This window comes from Protopterus annectens, chromosome 11.part0 (genome assembly GCF_019279795.1).
Source record: "Protopterus annectens isolate FY-2018-M chromosome 11.part0, PAN1.0, whole genome shotgun sequence".
In the NCBI taxonomy this organism is placed as follows: domain Eukaryota; kingdom Metazoa; phylum Chordata; order Ceratodontiformes; family Protopteridae; genus Protopterus; species Protopterus annectens.
In genome coordinates, this window is record NC_056745.1 from 425,023,019 (window position 1) to 425,042,538 (window position 19,520).

A 19,520-nucleotide genomic window follows, 5' to 3' on the forward strand; every position below is an offset into this window, starting at 1 on the left:
ACCAGGAAACAAATGAAAGCTTGGCAGTTTTGCATCTGGTTCTTATGTCTCTAAGAGACAATCTGATAAAGAGAAATGGCTTGGAGAAAATATTTTCTGAAAGCATTCAATTGTTCTCCCAGCTGAGAGAGCGCTATAACGATAACACAAAGACAAACAGTGCTTAGCAGAAGCACAGGCTGTACCATTGTCTTAGCATGGATAACCTTTCTTTTAGGTTATCTCAAGTCTATGTGATTTGGCTGTCAGTTTGGAACATTTGTTCCTATTATGAAGGTAAAACTTCAATATTTGCAGATATACATAGTTTTGTGTGTTACTGTTAAGTTAATAGGTATTAGGAGGTATTGGATGTGTTTGTTCTTTTTTCTTTGTTTGAGGGCTTTCAATAAAACAAAAAGTTGTAAGATGTGGCAGAGGCTCAAATGGAGATGACAAGAAACAACTGTATAAAAGATTAACCTGCTAAACAGTATATGCATGTAACACAAACGCGGGATCTACCCATTTAACAAAAAAAGTATATGCATGTAACACAAACTCGGGATCTACCCATTTAACAAAAAAAGCTGTTCTACATAAAAGACTGGAATAATAACTTTTTAAGAAAAAGATGCTTTCTCTAATGATTTTACATGTCAATGATCTCACAGGTGAATACAAAAACAGAAATAGTAGTGAACTATATTTAAAAATATACAGTGCAACTAGTTATGTTACAGAAGACACTCTTGGAAAAAATGAACATGTGAATCTGAAAAAGAAATGTTTTCAGGATGGCTATTCAGGAGAATACTTGGGGCATAGGAAAAAAAGGAGTACTTATATCAATTGCAAGAGTAGCTCCAATAGTGATAGAAGAAGATAAAAAGAGATAATAATTGTAGATTTGTAGCACTAAGGGCTACTGGCAAAGGAGGAGGATTACACTGGAATGTATTTATATTCCACCGAAGACTGGTATAATGGAGCTTATGAAAATTCTGGGAGAGATAATTAGCTTTCAGCAAGGAATATTACTTATAGGTAAGAACTGAAATTTGATTTGCAACAGTGAAGATGCATCTGGGGGGACCAGAAGGTAAATATTTGGATGGCCCAGTGGTGCAGTTGTAGCATTGTCGCCCCACAGCAAGATGTTCTCCAATTCGATTCTCGGTGTCTGCATGTCCTCCCTGCATTCATGTGGATTTCCACCAGGTACTCCGGTTTCCTCCCACATTACAAAGACATGCATCTGGAGCATTTCTCCCCAGGCATCCGCTGAAAATTGGCTTTGTTCCAAGTCAGACTTTCTCAGTTAACAAATGTTAAATAAATAGATAAATATAACAAAGAAGGGTAGATTTTTAAAGAAATCTATGAAAATATTTGGCATGGAAGATGTAAATTCTGTACTAGGAGTTTGAAGTGAATTTACATATTATTCCCCAAGATACAAAAACTGTGCTAGACTCGACAGAATTTACATTTCACAGGAACATGTGCATTTTTAATTGAAGGTCTTGATACAGATCCAATAACTATTTCAGATCATGCACCAATAATAATTAAAATAAAACACAGGGTAATAAAATAAATATGAGACACTGGCGCTTTCCCACCTATCTGTTGAAAAGACAAGAATTTAAAGAATGGGAGTGGAAATTATTCAGGAGCTATTAGGAAAGACAGAAATTTCTTCTTAAAATATAGCTAGGGAGAGGGATATAATTAAAGTGGAGTTTAAAAAAGAAAGGGGGATATGGTTAAAAAGTAACAAGAATTATTTAGAGGGACTGAGAAATGTTAAAGTATTGCAAAATAGGGAGAAATCCACAGAATAAGAAGAGGAGATACTGCTGAATGCTAAACAGAAAATAAGGGATTACCTTGATAACATGCATGAGTTTAGAAAGGTTGCTGTTAAGCAACTGTTTTTTGATAATAACTCTACAGCACAAAAACTTTTAGCACAATGACCCAGGCAACAGAAAGTAGAAAGGGCTGTTGCCAAGCTTAGGGAGCCTATAACAAGGAAGATAACAAGAGATCCTGTAGCTGTATTAGAAATATCCTGGAAATTCTATGAAAATCTATATAGAGCAGAAAAATATGGGAATCAAGAAAGGGTACAAATGAAATTGTTTATGGAAGAATTCAATATGACAAGGTTAGAGGTGGATGAGGTTCAGTTACTAACAGTTCAGACAGGAGGAGACGAGATAAAAATGGTGATGTATAACCAATCTACAGGAAAGTCCCCAGGAATAGATGGCATTCCTATGGAAGTTTGGAAGCTAGGAGGGGAAAACTGATAAAAAGATTTGGAAGACTTTGTTTAACAGTATTTTAAGAGGAGAAGTACCAACATCCTGGAAGAAAGCGATGGTAGGTGTAATGCCTAAAGAGGGTAAAGGTCCATCAGATCCAGCTTCATACAGGACTGCAGGTTAGAGAGTGCCTTCCCTATCAAGGATTTATATCAGAGTATAGGCAAAGAGAAAGAAATAGGGGGGGGGGTGTCCTAAATGAAAGACTAAAATTGGTAGAGTTTTTAGTAGAATTTAGAACAGAAGCTGTCATTAAAAATTGACTAATTAGTAGAGCATATAAAATATTGTATTATGACTATAAGAATCAATCAGAGAAGGTTAGAAAAGATTGAGAAGAGAGACTGGATAAGCAATTCACACAGAGACAAGAGGGGGATATATTCATGTCTCCCAAATATGCAACAAAGTCTAGAAGATTTAGGATCTTTGCTTGGAAGTGTTTACATATATATTTTTATACCTCAGATAGACAGCAAATGTTGGAGGTGCAATGGTAAAGAAAGAAATATTTAGGAACATATTTTCTGGGAGTGTAATGAATTGGCAGACTTTAAAGATTCCCTGCAGACTGCACTGTCAAAGATACAGGGTAAGCAAACTGGTGTAACTAAGGGAATGATTTTTTGAGCTATCATGCAGAATCAGAATTGCCTAGCCATAGTAAGGCATTGCCCTATCTAATTATGGTTGTTGCCAAAAAAAGCAATTACAAGAAAATGGAAATCAAAGTCTAAACACATTTTACTAGAAGTAGCAAATTGTGGGAACAATATAAAGCAGAGGAGGAACAAGATTTAATAGGCAGCATGATTTGAATGAGCTATGTAACTGTTGACTGATAATGACTGGATAGATTATAAGTAATGTATAATGTTTGCAGGTACAGTTGTGTCAGTCTAGTTTGTAACCTATAATGTTTGCAACTGTAAGATTGTCAATATGGTTTGTTTTCATTTATAAAGATTGCCTATGTCATACGTGATAATTTAATAAAGATGTTTCTTGTTTACAAAAAAAAAAAAAAAAAAAAAACAGAATCGGGGACAAAGCCAGAAATAATCAGGGGCACTTTATAAAAAGATACCTACTATTAATGTCACATGCTGACAGAATACCGGAATGCGAATATTCAATGTTTAAAGTGAATGAAGCCTATAACTCTAATTATTCTCATTATTTACAAAGTTTACAGTCCACCATTTCTCTAAAAGTGAGCAGTTTAAAATGATTAAGAGAGACAGATCTAGAATCTGAGTCAAAAGCACGCACAATTGAAGGATGTAATTACCCCAAAACTGGAAGACATGAAGCTGAGCAATTGAAAGAACAAAACTATTCACAGCCGATACTAATTACTACACTTTAGTGCTGGTTTTCTGTAACGCTGATTTAAGCTAAAGATGTGTTAAATACACCAGGTTACTAATTTAGTAATAGAGTGTAAATCAGAAAGCTCGCAAATCTGAAATTATTGCTGTTTCCTTCCTAGTAGCACGCCCCTTGTCACACCCAGGCGGCACACTTTATTTACTCCTTCACCTCCCAACGTTGTAGACGTTTCGTGGTTAGTAGTAACTACCTGACTAAAGTGGTGGGTTTCTGCAGGTTTTCTCTGCAGTTTCACCAACTATCTCGTCTGATTTTCTCATAATTAACAGTAGTACGGTCGCTGTTATTTTGCACAACGGTCTCCTCGCCATGGCACAGAATGATACAGTTATGGTGTTAAAGATGAATGACGGGTCTCGGATGCCAGCAGTTGGACTGGGAACTTTCGCACCGAATGGAAGTGTAAGTAGGGTTACCACCTGTCCCACTTTGCGGGGGACAGTCCATCTGGGCAGTTGTGTCCTGCAAACAATTGTAAATGTCCTGAGATTTTAGGACAAACACGTCTCCTATATTTTCTTTAATAGTTGCAAAGTTAGTTATTTTTCTATCTGAAACATCTAAATGCTATAAGAAGCAGAATAAACACCTCAAATGCTGCAAGAATAAGATTTTATTTTGACAAAAAAATTCTGTCATTTGTACAGACCGTGGGCCCTACAAAATCTGACGTTTCTACAACAACTTTCCAACTTTGGGCATTTGCAAAGGTGGCAACCCTAAGTGTAAATTGCGGTGCATTTACACCCTAAACGGGTTTGGTTGAGGAGTTCTTCACCAAACATTCTGACTGTCACTACTAGCGAAATAGCAAAAGGCTAAAAGTCTGAGGAAACGTTCAAAAACTGGAAAATTTTAGCTTGTTTATAGTGTTAATTTGTTAAAAAACACTGCACATTTAAACGTACTTGATTGGACTAGACCCATGTGTCTGCCTTGTTTGGAGTGTTACAAAGTGTTGTAGTATCCGAGCTATTAGTACCCGTACGTCTCAACTGTACGGATTTTCGGAGAACGTCCAAATTTTTGTCTGCTCCTCATAAAATCTTCAGTTTTCTGGCAAATCACTGAATATCGAAGTAATTTAAATGTCATTTGTGTTTCGGACTTCATTTCCTTCAGAAAATGTATGCTAACACAAATCCTGTTATTCTAGCAGCTTTGAGTTTATAAAATCAATATTTGTTTTGGTATCTGTCGACCCCCATTATTTTAGGCTTAGATTTCTTGCATTAAGAGGTTGAGAGCCGGGGCTACAGCATAGATGCGTGTTTCCTTCATATTTTGTTTAAATAAGTTTTATGGAAGTAAAAGTAACCACGTGTGTTTTGTAATCGACGTTAGACAAATGTATCTTAAAAAGTGCGGTTTTAAGGTAGATGTATACCTTGTATTATCTTCCCAAACATGTAAAGGGACTCTGACATATTTGGGCTTTGTATTAAACATTACCCCACGGGGTATTTACTTGTTCATTAATATTGCTATGAACAGTTGCTTTGAGCAACATGGTACATGATAGTTGATGGTAAACTCTTACTGCTCCCTCCATTGCAGTATTGACCCTTGCAACTAAAATTCTAGTAGGAATTTTAACCAGGAAAAAATAATTCCTTCCCACTTAATGCTTATACATAACACTATTTCCACAGCCTGCTTCTCCTCTACACCACACCCACGCAGGACCCAGCAAATAGGATTGTTCTTTAAGTGACTGTTCTTTTTCTGCATATTATTTGTTACCTCATGCTGCTGTTTAATTTCCAGTATATACTGTCATGTGCTCAGTGGGCATATTTTAAACAGTGTTTATCACCCTTTATGTACTTCTGGTATTACTAATTGTATCGAGCTGCATTGTATATCAAATCTATGTCTGATTTTGTTAGTTACTTACTTTATTAGTTTGAGAGACTGAAATTGGTCGTCGTGGATCAGTGTTCTACCCCTGTTATTAACTCATTTAGATGGCAAATACAAATTATGCGAGCATTTTGATGGCATGCAGACCAACATAACACTCATTTTTGTTTTGCTTTTATACTTCTAAAAGGTGCTTAGCGAGTGTAAAATGGATGTACCCTCATTTTCATGCAGGCATATACACACACACACACTTTCTATTTTTTTATTTTACACTTACTAAACAGGAAAAGTGCTGCTTAGCGAATGTAAGCATTACTTTTTTTTTGTCTGAGCTCCACAGCAGCTTAATACAATGTCATGAAGTGGTGGACTCGTTTTCAATGGGCATAACCTGTAGATTAACAACCTCCTGGAAAACCTTTGCTGTCCAATCAGGGTGCCGATGTATAGGTCTTTCTCATTCTGTAATGTTCATTGACATCTCTACAGTCTGTTCCTGAACCACTCATCTTGTGTTCCCACTGTTGCTTAACATTTGTAAGAACGTGCCAAGACTGAGTATTAAAACTATAGTAAAAAGATTGTGCATGTCTAGTTGTATGCAAACTATTTTTATAGTTATGTTCATCACTCCACTGTGGAAGAAGAGAGAGAGAGGGGCCCAGAGAGGGGGGAGGCCCAGAGAGAGGGGGGGGGAGAGGCCCAGAGAGAGGGGGAGAGGCCCAGAGAGGGGGAGGGAGAGGCCCAGAGAGGGGGAGGGAGAGGCCCAGAGAGAGGGAGAGAGAGAGAGGCCCAGAGAGGGGGGGAGAGAGAGGGGCCCAGAGAGGGGGAGAGAGAGAGGTCCAGAGAGAGAGGCCCAGAAAGAGAGGGGGAGAGAGAGAGAGAGATAGAGGCCCAGAGAGAGAGAGGGGGAGAGAGAGAGAGAGGCCCAGAGGGGGGAAGAGAGAGAGAGGCCTAGAGAAGGGGAGGCCCAGAGAGTGGGGGAGAGAGAGGCCTAGAGAAGGGGAGGCCCAGAGAGTGGGGGAGAGAGAGAGGTGCAGAGAGAGAGGGGGGAGAGAGGCACCCACAGAGAGAGAGGGGGAGAGAGGCACCCACAGAGAGAGAGGGAGAGAGAGGCACCCACAGAGAGAGAGGGAGAGAGGGAGAGGGGGAGAGGGAGAGGGGGGGAGAGCGAGACCCAGAGAGAGAGGGAGGGACAGCGCGACCCAGAGAGAGAGGGAGGGAGGGGAGAGAGAGAGGCCCAGAGAGGGGGAGAGGCCCAGAGGGGGAGGAGGCCCAGAGAGGGAGGGGAGAGAGAGAGGAGGCCCAGAGAGGGAGGGGAGAGAGAGAGGAGGCCCAGAGAGGGAGGGGAGAGAGAGAGGAGGCCCAGAGAGAGGCCCAGAGAGGGAGGGGAGAGAGAGAGAGAGAGAGAGGCCCAGAGAGGGAGAGAGGGGGAAGAGAGAGGCCCAGAGAGGGGAGAGAGGCCCAGAGGGGGGAGAGAGAGAGACAGGGGGAGAGAGAGAGAGTGACCCAGAGGGGGGGGAGAGAGGAGAGAGGGGGGAGAAAGAGAGGGGAGAGGCCCGGGGAGGGGGGGAGAGAGGAGGCCCAGAGAGGGGGGGAGAGAGAGGAGGAGAGAGGAGGGAGAGAGGCCCAGAGGGGGGGGGAGAGAGGCCGAGAGAGGGGGGGAGAAAGAGAGAGGCCCAGAGAGAGAGAGTGACCCAGAGGGATAGAGAGAGAGGGAGGCCAGAGAGGGAGAAGGAGAGAGAGGGGGAGAGAGAGGGGAAGGGAGAGAGGGGAGAGAGACGGGGAGGGAGAGGCCCAGAGGGGGGAGAGAGAGAGAGAGGCCCGGAGAGGAGGGGAGAGGGGAGAGAGAGCGACCCAGAGGGGGAGAGAGAGAGAGCGACCCAGAGGGGGAGAGAGAGAGAGCGACCCAGAGGGGGAGAGAGAGAGGGGTGAGAGGGAGGAGAGGGAGAGAGAGGGAGGAGAGAGAGCGGGAGAGGGAGAGAGAGAGAGAGGCCCAGAGAGGGGAGGGGAGAGAGAGAGAGGAGAGCCCAGAGAGGGGGAGAGAGCGCGACCCAGAGGGGGGGAGAGAGAGGAGGAGAGAGAGAGAGGGAGAGAGGAGAGAGGCCCAGAGAGGGGGGGGAGAGAGAGAGAGGCCCAGAGAGAGAGGGGGGGGAGAGAGAGAGGCCCAGAGAGGGGGGGAGAGAGAGAGGAGGGTGGGGAGAGAGAGAGGCCCAGAGAGGTGGGGAGAAAGAGAGAGGGGAGAGGGGAGAGAGAGAGGCCCAGAGAGGGGGGAGAGAGGGGGGAGAGAAAGAGAGAGAGAGGCCAGAGAGAGGGGGAGAGGAGAGAGAGGCCCAGAGAGGGGGGGAGAGAGGGAGAGAGAGGGGGGAGAGAGAGGCCAGAGAGGGAGGAGAAAGGGGGAGAGAGGGAGGAGAAAGGGAGGAGAAAGGGAGGAGAAAGGGAGGAGAGAGGGGGAGAGAGAGGCCAGAGGAGGGGAGAGGGGGAGAGAGGGAGAGAGACGGAGAGAGAGACTGAGAGAGACGGGGAGAGAGAGAGGGGGGGAGAGAGAGGGCGAGAGAGGGAGGGGGAGAGAGAGAGAGAGGCCCAGAGAGGGGGAGAGAGGTGGGGAAGAGAGAGAGAGAGAGAGTGTGTAGAGAGAGAGAGTGTGTAGAGAGAGAGAGGTGTGTGTAGAGAGAGAGAGAGGTGTGTGTAGAGAGAGAGAGAGGTGTGTAGAGAGAGAGAGAGGTGTGTGTAGAGAGAGAGAGAGGTGTGTAGAGAGAGAGAGGTGTGTGTAGAGAGAGAGGTGTGTGTAGAGAGAGAGGTGTGTGTAGAGAGAGAGAGGTGTGTGTAGAGAGAGAGCGCGAGAGAGAGGTGTGTGTAGAGAGAGAGAGAGGTGTGTGTAGAGAGAGAGAGCGAGAGAGAGGTGTGTAGAGAGAGAGTGTGTGTGTGTAGAGCGAGAGAGAGAGTGTGTGTGTGTAGAGCGAGAGAGAGAGTGTGTGTGTGTAGAGCGAGAGAGAGAGAGAGAGAGTGTGTGTGTGTAGAGCGAGAGAGAGTGTGTGTGTGTAGAGCGAGAGAGAGTGTGTGTGTGTAGAGCGAGAGAGAGTGTGTGTGTAGAGAGAGAGAGAGTGTGTGTAGAGAGAGAGAGTGTGTGTAGAGAGAGAGAGTGTGTGTGTGTGTGTAGAGAGAGAGTGTGTGTGTGTAGAGAGAGAGTGTGTGTGTGTGTGTGTGTGTGTGTGTGTAGAGAGAGAGTGTGTGTGTGTGTGTGTGTGTGTGTAGAGAGAGAGTGTGTGTGTGTGTGTGTGTGTGTGTGTGTGTGTAGAGAGAGAGTGTGTGTGTGTGTGTGTGTGTAGAGAGTAAAATTAACTGGTCTGCTTGAATCTTGAATCTTTCTGGGGAACACCTTTTATATTTTTCTCATAAATGTTCTAAAGTAACTTGCTATACATTCATCCTTCTAAAAATGATGTACAATACCCAGATAGTTCTGAATAAATGTGATGCAAACTTAATTAGATTTAAATTATTTTCATTTCTGCTATGCAAAATTCCTGATGGAACTTATGGAGTAGCTCTAATGTTAGTGTTCACACTCAGTAAGACCACTTCCTCACTGAACTTTCTCTCTCATTACATACTAGACCTACTGTAGTTGGAGATGAATAATTTTTTGATTAATGCACTTTCATATTTTATTTTTCAGAGTTGGAGCTCATCTGTAACAAAGACTAAACTTTAGGCAAAAAATTCTGGCAGTATTACTAAATTTAATATCTAGGACATTCAATAAACAATTATGTACTTTTGTTGTATTTCATATCTTAACTATGCAGTATTTGCTTTGCAATTTAACGTCTCTTTACGGCACTGTTCTCCAACTGTATTTTCTCAAACCTGATCCCATGGCATTCAAGACATCAAAGTCTGCAAGTAAATGTGTACATATTGATTGACAGACCTCTTCTGCCTTCTGTAAGGATATATCCAGTAAGTGTTGCTTAACTGAAAGTACAACCCATAAGCAAAAATACAAATGTTGACCCCCCCCCCCCCAAAAAGGCAACAAACCCTTTCAGTCTTCCACTATATGAGTTGGTTAACATAGACAACACTGTTGTGACAGCAGTAGTCTATTATCAGTTATACCCACCTACTGCTTGAGCGACCCTGGATGGTGTGCCCAGTATAGCACCTACTGATCACTTAAGCCTTTTTTGTAATAGAAAGTGTTTAGACTTGTACAAAAGGACTACTGATGTCATGCTCAAGGAAGAACTACTGATGTCATGCTTAAGGATTATGGTTTTGATTAACTGGTCAGTATGCTGCAGCAAGTCGTCGAGGGATAGCAATGCAACAGAAGTAGGTTTAAAAAAAATCTAACAAATTTAAGAATGGATAGTTGTACACTTGTTTTAAACTAAGCTTGTAAAATACTTTTGAGGGAAAATGGCATGCACATTTCTCCAACCTTCAGGATAGTATTTATTTACTACTGCTGCAGACATTGGAGCATGTCCTCTGAAGTGTTAACAGCTCTTTGATTAAAGTGCTAGCTCTGACAGTAAAAGTACACCTTACATAGACATAAGAGCACTCTTCATCAAGTCTTGGTGAGTACCTTTGTAAGGTTGACCCTGTTTTTCACAAAATCTCTCAAAGGCGATACTGATGGACAGAAATAAATCAAAAATGAAAAAAGATAACTGGGGCCACAAGACCCAGGATAAAAAATACCCAATCCTGGTAGGTGTACTGGTGCCAGGACTGGAAAAAAGTGTAGAATTCTCAAAATGCAGAAATATTCCTACAAATGGGGCCAGGCTCAGGAGGAGGATGGCCCCCCTGTTGTAGAAGGAAGCAGCAGTCCACAAAAAAGGCAAATTGTTAAAAAAAAATAAAAATGATACAGTGGACTATTGAGGATAACAAAATTATGTAAGAAGCCCATAATTTCTGGATACAAGATGTACAAAATGATTGAGAGACATTTGAGGAAAGAAAAATACTTTTGCAGGAAAAACTGTCAGAAGCTTCAGATAAACTGTGTTCATTAATACAACAGATTTTTGAAACCGTATGTAGATCAAGAAACTTTTTTTGATCTCTTTGGAAAAAGCCTTTGAGGAAGTGGAAAAATATTAACCATGTAACTAGAGATATTTGAAAAAGCTAAAAGAGATATGGACGTGGGAAAGAAAGATTTGATGTGGTGCAATATTTATGCAAAGGAGAAGGCTAAGTTAACTAATATAGAGAAGGCAGTCTCAAAAGTATTCTAAGAGAAATCCAGGCGACATCCAGATATGGAAAATTTCACAATAAAAAGATTAATAACACAAACATAATGTAGAAAAACTATTAGTAAAGTAGAAGGTGTCTGCAAAGGATTTAATGTAGAAGGTGTAAGACTACATCACAGTATGCTGGAGTATGTCCCCAGAATAAAGAAAAGCAAGAAGACCCGGAGACCTGTAAAGAAATATGGACAGGGGAAAGGAAAATGATTAATATGGTGTAATATTTATGCAAAGGAGAAAGCAAAATTAATTAATAGAAAAAGGAGCAGCACCACCAAAGATATTTGAAGAAAAATATAGGCAAAGGAGTCTAGATATGGAAAACTTTACAATACAAAAACATAAGACTAAGAGGAAAGTAGAAAAAGAGATGAGTAATGGAGAAGTTAAGAAATTGAAAGTAATGAACAGCTGCAAAGAGAAGGATTCAGTGTAGAAAATCAAATGCAGAAAGCACCACAACAGGATAGAGCAATGGATATACAAATTAAGGGGAAACCAGTGGAACAGGAAGTAACTGGTCAGGTGCCATATAAAGATATTTTGGAGCCTTCAACAAACCCGTATAAACATTAATTTGAAGCTAGACAGCAAGGAAAGAAATGGGGAAACTGTGGGAACTCCTCAGTCAATGAGTGATAGGCCAGTGAGTTCCCATTTGACAGAAAAGAAGACACGGGATGAAATTAAAGAGAATGTGCCACAGGAAGACGCTATGGAACTTTCTATGGAATGCCCACTGGGAATGGAAAACAAGGGATGTACCCTCCGTATGGAAGAAAAGTAGTTAAAAGTTGATTTAATAGACAAAGATAGATGTATCAAGATCAATGAGGGAAATAGACTGCAGAAGGTTAATAAAACCCCAAAAGTCAGAAGCTTGATGAAACAAATTAACACCGTAATTACCACTGTCCATAGAAACCCATGCGATATAAGAGAAGTAAACACAATATATTACTGTGCTAAATTAATAACTGAAAGTTCTACTGGAACATAGGGTAGCGAGGGAAAAGAGGGGGCAACAGCGAATATCATCATGGAAATATCAAATGGAGAAAACTATAAAGCAGCTAAGACAAGAAGTATCATTGTTAGATTATAGAAGGAACAGATCAATGAAGATATTAAGAAAGATGTGATAAAAGCAATGTGTGGTATTACAACAGACCAGGATCTATTATGCACTATTGGGAGATGAACTAAAATTTACAAAACAGGCAGAAAGACTTGGAAGATACAAAGATAATTATAAGGGAAAAACACAAAATAAATTATTGATGACCCAAAAAAGTTTTATAGATAACTGGGAAATAAAGTAAAAGGAATAGATCGCCAAAAAGAGGAATTGGTTCATTTTGGAGAAGTATCTATGAAGATCCTGTGGAACATAACGATGCTAAATGGATAAAAGTAAGAGAATAAGAAATTTAAAGGTATAGGATATGAAATGGGATGAAATAACTAGAGAGTGAAATAAAGTTGAGAAAAGCCTCTAACTGGAAAACCCCAGGCCCAGATGCAGTACCTAACTTTTGGCTTAAAGTATTAACTTATTTGCATGATTTAGCCATGAGTAAGAACTATTTATATATGCACCCCGATCACAGACCGCACTAACAGGAAAAGCAATGCTCTTAAGAGTGAACCTGCAAGCTACCCTAAAAATTATTATATACCAATAACTTGTCTTCTGACAAACTATAAACTGGAACTGACGCTGACATTGGAAGAGAACTCCATTATGGCAGTAGAACAAAAGGGCAATAAATTCTCATGGAACAAAGGACCATTTATTAAAGTTATAGTGGAGAATTGTAAGAAGGGAAAGAACCTAAGTATGGCAAGGATTGACTACAAAAAAGCATTTGATAGTATCCCACATTCATGGATAAGAGTGCTTAATGTTAGATACACCCTACACTGATTACATTACAGTAACCATGAAACAGTGGCAGACCACTTTGCAATTAAGCCATGATAAAGGACAGATTATCCCAGGGATAAAAATTCAGAGGGATATTCCAGGGTGACTTGTCACCCTTGTTTTGCTTTGCCACTAACCCATTAAACTGCTGGCTTAACAGCCTAGGCCATGGCTTCTACAAAAAAGTTTAATGACTTCTCATCTTCTCTTTGATTTAAAATTTTATAGCTCATCAGATGAGTAACTGAAAGCACAGCTGCAGGTTGTCAACTTTCAGATGATATCGAAATGACATTTGGTCTTGATAAATGTGCAAAAGCAACCTTTAAAGGAAAATTGCAGCACCTGGAAAACATCAGTTTGGGACAAGAATGATATAAAAAAAAACTTGAGCAAGAAGGGGGTGTATAAATACTTAGTAAGGAGTACTTTATAAGACTTTAATTCCAAAAACAGCATTCACACCTAGGAACAAGATCCAAGCTATAAATCAATTTGCTCTTCCTGTCCTAACTTATAGATTTGGAGTGATTTACTGGCCCCAAAAAGTGTTTGATAGATTGGATATCAAAACAAGAAGGATGCTTCATGCTCACCAAATGATTTATAAAAATCAGTGCATACCAAGATTATATATCCCCCGTTCTGAAGGGGGGATGGGCCTCCTTGAAATTTATTACATGTATAGATCTGCAATCGTGGGACTCCACACATCTTAAGTTTTGAAACATGAGGAGAATAAATCTAAGATGACATCTCTGCTTAATTTAGCAGAAGCATATTGATGTCCAGCAGGAATGGAAATCAAATCAGAAGTGGATAAAAACCAGGCAGCAACTGAATGCGGTAAAAAAGAAAGAATATAAGGTGAAGGATCAGATGAGAAGGCAAGAAATATGGAAGACATATAGTTGCAAGTATAAAAAAACTTCTGGAAGAGCCTCATGTTGATCAAGAATGAACGCAGGAATGGTTAAGGAGAGGTGAATTTACATCAAGAAATGAAAGGTTAATATTGGCAGCCCAAGATAATGGGCTTGGGTACACACTGGTTTACTAAGTCCATTGAACGTGTGGGAGAAAGACATTTAGGTTTTGTGGAACAGAGTTGGAAACACAGTTGCACACTTATTGCTGGTTGCCATGCTCTAATGGCAGAGGGACTGTATACTGAAAGGCATAATAATGTGGCAAGATTGTTACACTGGAGATTGTGCAAACATTATGGTATCTAAGTGGATGAAAAACATTGGAAACATGAGCCACAGAGATTCATAGAAAATGAGTTTACATCACATGGGATCACCCAATACCAACAGTCCAAAAGATGGATGCTAGAAAACCAGACATAGTGATCCAGGAAAAGACAAAAGTAGCATTGATCATTGAAATTCCCACACCTAGTGACTATAGTGTCTTGCGTACAGAGAGAGAGAGAGAGAGAGAGAGAGAGAGAGTCATAAAATACTTTATCTGCAGGCCAAAATGAGAGCCATGTGGAAGAAAGATACCCTGACCGTTCCAATAGTAGTAGGAGCAACTGGTCTTATAAAGAATTTACAATCATATTTAGATATGTTACCAGTTCATGTAACACTGAATTGCAGGAGTCCTCATTGCTGGCCACATTGCGGGTACTGTGAAGAGCACTTTTGGCTAACAGAGTGCGATACTAATTTCATGAACTTGAATCGTACTTTGACTTGGGAATGGGGTCCATTCCAATCATGGTATTAGAAACCCAAAAGACTTGGAAAAATCAAAAAAATAAAGGAAATTGGCATACAGAATAGGCAGAAAGGGGCAGAAAAGCAAGGAAAAGAATACTGGATTGAGAGTGGATTTTATTTTTTCTAAGTGGGTGCCAATTTTATTATGTAGTTACACAGCAAAGTTTGCATGGGGAAGGTCTGGGTAGCAATAAGGGCTTAAAGGCAGGGGTAGAAAACAAATAAGACTTGCAAAGACCAGCAGTGGAATTACTGGCACTAATGGGGTGGAGAACACAGAGGAGGGAGACGGAGGGGGAGGACAGGTGGTAATGGGGAAGATTAGACCACAAAGGAAAGGAAACGCATGGAAAATATCACTATGGAGTAGTAGGGTAAGGTGATCACTCTGAAGTCTGTCAAGTCTCTAACCAACCTTATAGCTAAAGCTCAGGCACTGTTGCCTAACTGGGCAAGGCAGCTGTGTGACTTTGCATATGCATGAGGGTGCACTATAGGCTGCCACAGTGGGCATCAAGTCATCGATTCAATGTGGCTATCTCCTCATGTGTGATCTATTAGGACACCCCCAGATGATGCCCAATGATGAGGAGCCTATATACTCCACAGCACCAAGGGGCACTGACAAGCCCTCTCACCCTGTAGAGTGGCTGTACTAAAAACCTCTGGGGGACCCATCAAGTGATAGCTAGGAAAGCGAATGCTGTCACCCCTGGCAGTGGTTAAGGTGAAACTGCTGAAAATGTTAACATAAATGGAGAGAAGCAAAATAATGGACAAGTGGAAAAACAAACTATTGATAAACCGAAGAGCAAACTCCGTGATCAGCACATAGTTTTACACTATTTGGCATGACAGGCAAGACAGGCAAAGACTTAAGTGCAGTTTATGGAATAAACCAAATGCAAAGTATAGGCATGACACAAATGTAATACTGAAGTATGTGCAACAAAACTTGCAAGATTCCTTGACAACTGCCAGTCACCCCATGTGTACAGTAGCACAGGTTATGAATGGTAAACAGTGTGAATGCAAGGGACAATGAAGTTGGGAACACCTTTTGAACTTGCGCTATTTGGCCTGGAGGAAGTTAGTAGCATGTGGTATAAATAGCCAACCAAAGGTTGGCTGGCATGGCACTTGGGATACCATGCTAGATGTATTCAGTTACATGTGGAAGAACATTTAAACCAGTGGTAATACAGCCAAGTCATACATGATCAGCACCATGAGGCACTGCTTAATTGTCTTGAGAGTTGCGTGCCTGTGGTATGCCTTATGTAATGAGACGGGGATAGGTGTTGAATGGCTAGTGCAGGCATAATCCATGGCAGGCTGACAATGGCAATGTGCATTAATTTTGGGGAGAACAGAAGAATATGATTTGGAATGAGGTGACCTCCTAGGGCACCCATAAGGGTAGCTGCGCAACCACAGTTGGTTCAGTCAGCGTCACCATGACACTATATTAGGAACACCTGTTCGGTTGGGAAATGGTAGAGCAGGTTCATTGTATGAATTATAAGGAAAGCAAAGGTATAAGAAGTAATGCTGACATGGGTGTTGAAGCAGATATGCAAGACATAACAGCAATTATGTTTGCATACTTTGGCACCTGGACAGGAGGGGTCATCTTCTGTAACAAATCTGCCTGTTTTTCTCAGTCTCAAGGGCTGCTGTATAACAGTTGAAAACGTATATGAACAAGAAATGCATATCCATGTGCAAGGATGACTGTTGCCCATACACAGTAGAAGTCTCACTCTTCCTAACCTCTACCAGTTGATGGAGAAGGTTGCGACACCTATTTGGATCTCTAACAATGCCATCACTGCTCACTAGAGGAAAATGTCTATGGCATTACTCACTGACCCAGTAAGCATCCATTATTTTACTGGGTCCCTCTCAGGAGACTGTTACAGGAGGTACAGCAATGTTTTTGTCCTGCAATAATAGGGAGCATTTCCAAATAAGTCAGCCTCTAAGAAAAAATTCACAGCTGCTTCACAAGTTGACATGAAGAAACTGGTAGCAGAATCATGCCAACTTTTTGTTGCAGAAATTTCATGTCTCAAAACAATGGGCAGTATGAAGTAGATTAATCATACTGTGTTGCGCCACTGTGAGCTGCGACATGGCCACGTGGAAGTCTTGTATGTGCATAGATGTTTGCAGTCTATATTGCAAATGTGAGCCGAAACCCATGGTACTTGTTATGGTACATGTTAGAGATTTATCCAAAATTGCCTCACTAGGATACAAGCCCTTGTCACCACTGTGATACTTATTGTGCTTTTCATTTCTCAAGAGTACTTTGAGTGGAACTGTATTGGTAAGAATTCCTGTGGCCTACATCTACTTTGGTAAAAGAGCAGTGGCAGGTGCGGAAAGTGACTGTGTAGAAATGCCCATTTAAAAGGATGGGTCTGAACCAAAGCAGCTTTCACGTGGGGGAGGAGTTGTAATGCAACTCCTAAATAAATGGATTGCAGTAGTCTGAAATGTACAGATGTGTTGTACATCTCTTATGGTATGGGTGCACAGCAGATTGCAGGTAGAGAGGGTCTTACTATACTGTATATGCTGCTTTAGTCTTTGAGGTTGGAACCGCATCAGCATACTGGCAGGAAGAATTGGAGTGTAAAGTGTTGAAATGGTACAAGAGGGAGTATGAGGTGCAGGTGGCAGCATTGGTAGTCATCCCGATGTATAGCTGAAGCTCATTGTGTGGTAATTATGCACCCATCCTGATGTATAGCTGAAGCTCATTGTGTGGTAATTATGCGTAGGTGACCCATAGTGATATGAAATCATACAGTCTGCAACAGTGGGTCAGCTGTGTGCGACAGACCTGGTAACTGATGCAGGCTATGGGTGTGTATCTGGTGCACACAACCATCTTGCTGTAAAAAAAAAAAAAAAAGAAAAAGTTTTCATTTTGGTGGTGCTGCGGTAGCGTTGTCACCTCGCAGTAAGACATCCTGTTCGATTCTCAGCTAGAGCGTCTTCTGTGTGGAGACATGCGTGAATGGGCGTACCTTCGTTAAAGGTTGTGTGTCAGGGCCAGCAACTCTGCACATAAAAATCTACTGCCAATCATTAGCAGACTGGAGTTCCGCTGTGTCTACCCCTAACCAGGAAAAGCCGAAAGACGCAACAACATGTAGAGTGCTTTTCATTTACACTATCAGAATTTCATCTGAATGAACTAAGTGAATAGAGTATTTAAATGCAAGTATAATGGAAGTTAAATGCATTAAAACCACCAATAGATTAGATTGCTTCTAATAAATGAGTTCGTTCATTTTTGCAGGTAAATATTGCGAGTAACTGCATTTGTGGCACTGGGAAGTTGGATTGTCACATATTACTGGTATTACACATGGGTGTTTATAGGTTTACTTTCACAGATGCCATGATTGTGGGGTCCCCCACTGGAACAGGATATGCTTGCAGTCAGTACTGCACTAGAGCCTGCCAGTGATGGCCTAAATGAAGCACAGTTGGAAACGTAACTCACATCTAGGGAAGCAGTTTGTTCTGTTCCTTGTGGAACACCCCCCCCCCCCAAACTCTAGTGCCTATGAGTGAGCAGGACCTGTATGGCACCCCTACCTAAGGAACACCCTGTCTCCTGATCAACAGTGGGCACTAGGTCAACCACTGAACACTGGAGTGGTGATAAGGAGTGGATGGCTGTCTGCACCATGGCTCACACTTGTCCAAGTTAAATGTCACAATAGGCACTACACAACAGATGTGCAGGGCTGTCATTCATGCACAGGTGGATGCCACCACTGCCATGGCTGAAATTATAGGTGTATTATGCATTCTATGTGCCCACATTGGGTGTTTGCAATGCCACGATTAACTGATTAGCACATCGATCAGGCACTGAGCCTCCATAGGTTGGTCTGTCTGCCTCAACACACTGAAGCTAATATCTTTTAATGGCTACTGCTCATGTGTCTCCACTGTGTGAATACTGCACAGGGCTTATAGAGGTTGTAGCATGTGACTTTGATTTACACTCCTACACATGTAGTCTAGTGTAGCCTGCTGTGGCCACCCGTGCAGATGTTCACTGTGTTGCATTCCTGCACGTGTCTTGGCCATTTGATCACTGTCATGAAGGTCACCATTTTTGGCAGTTATCTGAGCTCTTGCCATTCCTAGAGGTGAAGGTTGTGTGGGTGGAGCATGTCTCTGTCACATGAGCATGTTGCAAAATTTGCAGGAACTGTATTCCCTGTAAGCCATAAATAAAACATTGATTGGGAGTATATAAACTCTAAAAAAAAAAAAAAGCTGGGTAAAATGAAAAGCTTTAAACAGATATTCCATTGAGGTTATAAAACTGCAAAAATTGGAGGTCAAAATGAATAAAAGGCTGGCTGAATATGAGCAGTTTTTAAAACAAAAAAAAAAAAAAAAAAAAAAAAACTAGAAATGGAGGACAGAGCATACCAGGAATCTTAGATTTTCTGCTGTACAAGAAGCTGCAAGTGATTTTTTATGAAATCACAAATAAGCAACTGGACTTGTATTCCACAGCAGGAACTGTTAATTGAAAGGGCACATCGTGTATGCTCCAAACCTGGCCATGAGGAAGCGACGTAGACCTTTAGTAAAGATTCAATCCTACCCTTCCCCTTTGGGGAAAACTTGTACCCATGAATTACCACATAGGTGGCAGTATACTAAACACCGAAAGTGTGACTAAGTTTTATGGGCACAGGTTGACAGCTGTCTCGCCTTCAATAACCACATCACCAAAACAGTCAGGAAATCCTATGTGGCACACCTCCTCACTACCTGCTTTTCATCCAGAAAAAAGGTAATTGTCCCACTGTACTCATCCCTCATTAGACCCATTATAGAATACAATGCCCCATTTGGTATGCACCTCTCAAGACCTCTGCAACAACCGGATAGGCTGCAGAAATACCTATTAAAAATCACAGGCTTAAAGTAGATGCCCTATGCTGACTGCCTTAAACTCCAGCTGTACATTTGT

The 19,520-nt window shown here is 41.5% G+C and overlaps 1 protein-coding gene across 1 annotated transcript in view; it reads left to right on the forward strand.

The window, feature by feature from the left end:
* The first annotated feature begins 3,761 nt into the window (after window positions 1-3,761).
* LOC122814947 (aldo-keto reductase family 1 member C23-like protein) overlaps window positions 3,762-19,520 on the forward strand; it is a 188,772-nt gene continuing 173,013 nt past the window's right edge. The window contains exon 1 of the mRNA XM_044087207.1: window positions 3,762-4,106. Coding sequence (XP_043943142.1) covers window positions 4,014-4,106 — 93 coding nt within the window. The 5' untranslated portion in view covers window positions 3,762-4,013. The remainder of the gene's footprint in view (window positions 4,107-19,520) is intronic.